The sequence below is a fragment of the Prosopis cineraria genome, unplaced genomic scaffold (assembly GCF_029017545.1).
Source record: "Prosopis cineraria cultivar Desert tree isolate PC_DT_omini unplaced genomic scaffold, ASM2901754v1 PC1, whole genome shotgun sequence".
Lineage (NCBI taxonomy): Eukaryota > Viridiplantae > Streptophyta > Magnoliopsida > Fabales > Fabaceae > Prosopis > Prosopis cineraria.
In genome coordinates, this window is record NW_026555332.1 from 10,232,682 (window position 1) to 10,239,297 (window position 6,616).

Genomic DNA, 6,616 nt, shown 5'->3' on the forward strand with positions numbered 1-6,616 from the left:
GATTGTCCCCCAATCATAAAAGACTATAAATACGCATGGATTACATTGTATCTATACTAACATGATGATGTACGTTCGCCAAAATCGAGAATTCATCTCTGCATTTGGTATGCACAAATAATTATTAGTTAGAGTTTTGTTTTCCAATATATATAAATTAGTTACTTTTATCAAGTTTGTATAATAAATATTTAATAAGTAAAAGAATGGAGTGAGACGACAATAATAGGAGAGAAATAGAAATGAAAATTATTGTTCTTGTCCATTTATATATTTCAAAAAGAAATGAAAGAGCTTTTAAATAATACAATTCTACCATGCAAGATTTAAATTTTTTTTCACCTTTTGAAAAGCCATTATATTTTTTTTCCAGAACTTTTGGTTAAGTAAAAGTTATTATTAAGGCTTTTTTTTTTCAATAACAGAAATTAAACTTGACAAGTTATAATTTCTTATTTAATTCTTGTGATTTACAGTACAAAAATTGTGATTCTTTAAATAAAAGTTATTATTGAAACTTATTATTTTTAGTAAGGGTAAAATAATCTTTTTACTTTAAAATTTATTGATGCAAAGATCCCTAGAAACTTCATTGAAATTATGACATTTTAAAAGATCAATTTATAATTTATATAATTTGGAGAGATTTTATTGTCATTTTTTCTTATCATATCTATAACTTATAAATATTATATAAACATATTAGAGTAAAATTTAATTATCTCAGTATAATTATACTAAAAGTAAGAGGCCTCCTATTTATTTTTAGAATTTATATTTTAATTCAATTTTTAACACCTTTTAAAATTTTCTATTAAATATTATAAGATACTTAATTTCATTAATTATTAATTGAAATTATGTCAAAAAAATTCCAAATTATTGATTTAAGTTTTCGTCATGATCCAATTATCTTCTCCCATATTTAAATAATTTTAAATAATTAATTATAACTATATTCAAATAAATGTTTTACAAAATATTAAAATTAATAAACTATTCGAGTTAATAAAGTTTAAAAGTAAAATAAATATAAATTATAATAACTAATTTTATTTCCTGTTATATTAAATTCTTAATTCATCAAGCTTTTCATCACCTATTTAAAATATTATTTTAACCAATTTATACATAGCATTTTATTTAGAGAAGTGCCCACAATTGAGGAGAATAATCTAGCATAGATATAGATTTATCAGGTCTGTGCATGTGGCCGGGTCCTAATTAGCCTAGATCTTCCTGAGCCAACATGTGTATATTTTATTAGAAAAATGATAATTAGGAACTCTATAAAAACATTAATGACAATTACAGATTCTAAATCATTAAAATCTCAATAACAAATTATAATATTTATTTACAATAAATTATCTTTTATTGATTGACTTAGGATTTATAATGCACTTTAGTAAACTTATAATTAACACTACAAATATTTTCAACTATCTTTTGTTGATTTCTCAAATGATAGCAAAAAAATTATAAGTGATTGACTTACAATTCATAATTAATTTTTGTAAATTTTTAACTGACATTATAAACAATCCCAAATTTACTTAGTAAATTTTTCATGTGACTTATTTATATATTGAAAGTAAAAAATCATAAATAATTAACTTGCAATTCATAAATGATTCTTATAAATTTTCAACTAACGTTATAAATAATTTCAAATGGTTTATTTGCATATTAACAGTAAAATTAATATTCTCAACTAACTTTCGTAAATTTTCAAGTGATATTACAAATAGTCCCAAATTTAGTTTAGATTTTTCAATTGAGCATTCACATTTTTTTAATTATAAGTAAGGACTATAATCTTTTATTTCCCCTATTTTATTTTTCAATTGAGCATTCACATTTCCCCTATTTTATTTTTTTAAAATTTTTAAAAAATTAATTATTTTATAGTGTTATTTTACTCAATTTTTTATGTATTACATTATTCACAAAAAAAATTAAAAAAAAAACAGCACATGTTCAGGTAGGGCAAGATTTGACCCCAACCCAATGCCAAGCCTGAAGCTTGGCCGAGTGTGCTTGAATGCCTTGAGTGAGACTGAGCTAACTAGGCATTCAGGTATAATGCACAACCCTGCTAAAAACTATAGAAGATTGTTAATCTTTGGTTCACCTCTTCAATCCTCTTCAACTACTCATAGTTATCTACAATTAGAGATAGGAACGAGGACAAATTGTTGAAAGCATGACATGCAAGAGTATCCATTAGTCGGACTTAAATTGATCTTAGTGAAAGGAGCTATAATTACTTAAACATGAGGTCTCATGTTTGAGTCCATGTGGATTTAGGAAACATCTTTAGAAGAATTATCTCTAATTGAGCTCGATAATACTTAAATCAACCCCACTCAAATAGTCATATCAAAATGAGGAAATTTGTGAAGGACTTTTTGTCTAACAAATTTTGCAACATATCATGAAATGCATTTAAAAAAATGTGACACCCTTATTTGCTATGGAAAAATCCATTGCAAGATCAATTTACAAAGGATTTTTCTTGAAATTTGTTGCAAATTTCCGTTGACACACACACACTTATCCCCCCCCCCAAAAAAAAAAAAAAAAACTCACAAGCACGCTTATGCATGCCTGCAATCACAGCATATTGGGCAACTTGGAATCAACAAGGAAAATTCCAATAGGAAATACAAAGCATCCATGCAGCTATATATTCTAGTTCTATATGACTTATCATATTGCTACTAGGAACTACAAGGGATTAATAATCTTTGGTTTACCTTCCTCTGCAGATTCTTACATGCATCTGCTATCAGGGATGACAATGGGATGGGACACGATGAATATTTCAGAGTGGGACAAGCCCATGTACCAGCAAATTGTACTTGAATTGTCATCTTTTTCTGTCATATAAATAATGTAAAGAGAAAATAGAAATCGTTGCGTGCTTCAAAGTTCCACCATGAAACTCTTGAATCATGTTATTGATTGCAAGTAAATAGGATCACTGTAACATACTGTATGTTACAGTTCATAACTATCTTAAATCAAAGTTTAACTCTTAATTACAAGGATAAACTACGCTAAGAACACAGCACAAACTAAATAGACAAAGAAATACAAGGAGAAACAAGAAAAATAAGAGTGAAAACGTTTATTTGCTAATCTAAAAGAACAGAATAGCAGTCTACCTAAGCATGTAGAGAAACATACTTAAAGCTCCAAAACAGAGCAAAGAATGCTGACATTCTTATATTTGTGATGGCCATTCTTACATGAAAACTTAACAGTAGTTTTAAAGTTCAGCAACAGATTTGGCCCCATTCAACAATCATTCCTAACCTTTCAAGAGAACTTGACACAGAACAATAATGAAGATGTCCTAGGAAGCATGTTCAAGCACGTGTTATTGAACTGGAGGACATATTTTCAACATGATAACAGTATTCAATTACAGTCTATTGATCTATTTTGAATACAATAACAACAACAAGCCTTATCCCTCTAGGTGGAGTCGAATTGATCTATTTGGAATAAAAAAAAGAAAAATGCTTAAGAAAACAGTAAATAGGATATACAGAATATTCATGTAGTTATGAATGGAGAAACAAGTCATGGTAATGTATTCTATTCAGGAAAGCTCACCTCTTCCTTCAAACTTCAACAGAAATCTTGTCATCAAGACTGTTAAGGCCAAAGAGAAATTGTTTTGTTCATGAAAATCCAATCAAGAAATTATGCCACTGCCATTCTGACGGGCTCATAATCAATCTCAACCCTTTTTATTCCCCTAATTTGGTCATAATTTTGTCTGCATTGTTCTCTTAGAATGTCACATTGTACAATGATAAGAGATTTCGATGAACTTGGCACTCCGCCATTTGGCAATGATTGGAGCTGAGGACAATGCATAATCTCTAAATTTTCAAGGCAAGAAAGATGATGAAGTTGAGGGAGAGAGCGTAGATTTTGACAATCTACTATCATAAGTTGGCGTAGCTTAGGCATGGCACCTACGTCCCAATCAATTTGCTGCAGATTTTGCATGTCTTGCAATCTAAGTGATTGCAAAGGTAGAAAACCACGAAAAATGTGGTGTGATAGCAAATTATGAATCTCATTAATGAACAAAGACCTCAAAGATGGAAGCCCTTCAAGTTGAGGAAGGTGCTGACAATGGTGACATTTTTGCAAATAAATACTCTCAAGCTTTTTAAATGATGGATCGCCCAACCAACTTGGAAACATAAAGCCACCATAACCTGATATAGTTAGCTCTTTGATCATAGAGTGGGGTCTAAGTCCTGCTAAAACTTGCTCAGCTGAGTCAACTTTAAACTCATTCCATTGCAATTCTAATTTGTCTATGTATTGCTTTTTGTCTAACTGGCCATGACAGCTTCTTTGACACTTGACACATTTTCAAGGTTAGCGATGCACAAAGATCCATGCAGGAAATTCATATTTTTCAGCTCCTCGATCCCTTGCCCCTTCTCCTTGCCCACAATAAAGGCAGATAGTGTTTGAAGATTTCTCAAGTTTCCAAGGTTTGATGGCATAAATGTTATTTGACGCTTTACATCCAATTCAGGGTGTCGCAAGTTTATTAGATTCTTCATGTGAATGGGAAGTTGAAGAAAGTTGAAACAATTTTTCAGCTTAAGTGTTTCCAACCCATGTAGGTTTGTCACCGACTCTAGCAACTTTTCAATATTTGTGTTTGAAACATCAAGGTAATGGAGGTGTTTCAAAGCACCAATAGAATCAGGAAGTTCACTGATATTGGTGTAGTTCAAATTCAACACTCTGATATGATGAAGACTAAGAAAGAGTTCATAAGAGATATCATTAACATGGCGTTGACTTTCTGATGAAAAAAACAGCAATGTTCTTAGGCGATTGCACTTACAAAACAACTCCAAAGACTGCCGGTTATTGCCATCAGAAACAAAAGATAAGTGTCTAGCATTTGTGAAATTAGGCCATAGATGTGACGTGTCAATATTATCATCCATTCTAAAGCATAATTCCCCAGAAACAAATGGAGCAAGCTCATGAATGCGGGTGTGCATTTTATACACTAGTTGATTGTTATGGTCATGGTGTGGAAATTGGAGAAATGACCTTTGCAACAGAATGTCAAAGTAGTCTCTACCAATATCTTCAATTCTTCTCCTTGGTTGGGGTTGGATGAACCCTTCTGCCACCCATAGTTGATCTAAATCATCTTGTATAAACTAAAAATTTTGAGGAAATATTGAGCAATAAGTAAAGCAACGTTTCAAACAATGAGGCAAAAGATGATAACCTAGCATTAATGCTGGAAGAAGTTCATTCCCAATTTCAGGTGACCCCAAAAAATTTACTATTTAATATTGCCTCCCATTCATTTCTATCCGATTTACAATGCAAAACACTCCCAATGATTCTTGCAGCTAATGGTAACCGTTGGCACTTTTCTGCTATCTTTATGCCAATTTCCGCCAAATCGTTGCACTCATCCATCTCAATGCTTGGGAAGGCTCTTTTCTTAATCAAAGCCCAACAATCTTCATGCAATAAAGTGTGTACATGATAAGGTGGAGTAGTAGCAACAATGTTGGCCACTCTCATGCTTTGTGTAGTCACCAAGATTTTACTTCCTTTTGCTGTAACTCTAAATGGTAATCGCAAGACATCCCAATGACTTGTATTTTCATTCCACATGTCATCTAGAACAATCAACACCTTCCTTCTCGCCAACAATTTCTCTAATTCTATTTGAATATGATTCAGATATGATATTTCAACATCTTCCCAGTAGCACTCTCAAAAATTGATTTTGAGATTCTCTCTACACTATGCTCCACAGAAATGGTCACCCAAATTAGCAAGTCGAGTGCCTGCCTGACAATCTCATCATTATAAACAAGCTTTGCAAGTGTTGTTTTGCCGACCCCTGCATTGCCCACAATTGCAATTACAGAAGTTGTTCTCTGTCCGTTCCGTTCGACAATAACATATTCACAACTTCAATATTATCATATTCCCTTCCTACCACATATGACTCATCCACTAATGAACTAGAACTGTGCAGTTTCCAATTACATTCAATAGTTTGCGTAGCCTTCAGCAATATCTCACTAGCAAACATTCCATCCATCTCTTTCACTAGGTCTTCTAGTTTACGTTGCATATTCACTACTTGAGAAGGAAGGCTAAAATGAAATCTGGAGAGAGTCAATGTTCGTACCTGTTCTGTGTCGGTTGGTTTATTAGAAGTAAATTTTGAAATTTCCAAGGCAATCTCATGTAACAGGTCGTCAGCATCGTGAAGCACGCCTTGGAGGTGCCGAAGCCAGAGCTTTAACGCCAGAGGAGTAGAAGGCCACTGAAGCTGGTTGCTAAGAGAATCGATAAAAGCCTGAACCTTCAATACTGTCCTTTCTGGCTTCTTAAGCTCATCATCAACGCCTAAAACTATGCCGAGTTCTCTTTGGGCGAATGTTGTGAATCGATCAAGGATGACCTGAATCCTGCGTTTGAATAGGGAGAAAAGTTAAGAGGAAAGAGGATGAGAGAAAAGAAAATTGAGAGAGGAAAAAAATAAAAAGAAAATATTATTATTATTTTTTTGTTTGGATAAAAAAACATAAAA

The 6,616-nt window shown here is 32.0% G+C and overlaps 1 protein-coding gene across 1 annotated transcript; it reads right to left on the reverse strand.

Annotated features, from left to right (window-relative positions):
* Positions 1–4,361: 4,361 nt before the first annotated feature.
* On the reverse strand, positions 4,362–5,685 carry LOC129312753 (putative disease resistance protein At3g14460). Its single transcript, XM_054955486.1, has 2 exons — positions 5,359–5,685; positions 4,362–5,216 (listed from the first exon to the last, which is right to left on the reverse strand). Exons 1-2 carry the CDS (start codon positions 5,683–5,685, stop codon positions 4,362–4,364), a joined length of 1,182 nt encoding a protein of 393 aa, XP_054811461.1.
* Between the last annotated feature and the right edge of the window lie 931 nt (positions 5,686–6,616).

Bases quoted from the DNA above. Each gene is read 5' to 3' on its own strand.
- LOC129312753 (XM_054955486.1), bottom strand. From the start codon at position 5,685: ATGTGGAATGAAAATACAAGTCATTGGGATGTCTTGCGATTACCATTT. The intron at 5,217-5,358 runs GCAATATTAAAT...CAAAATTTTTAG, and splicing joins CGGATAGAAATGAATGGGAG to TTTATACAAGATGATTTAGA.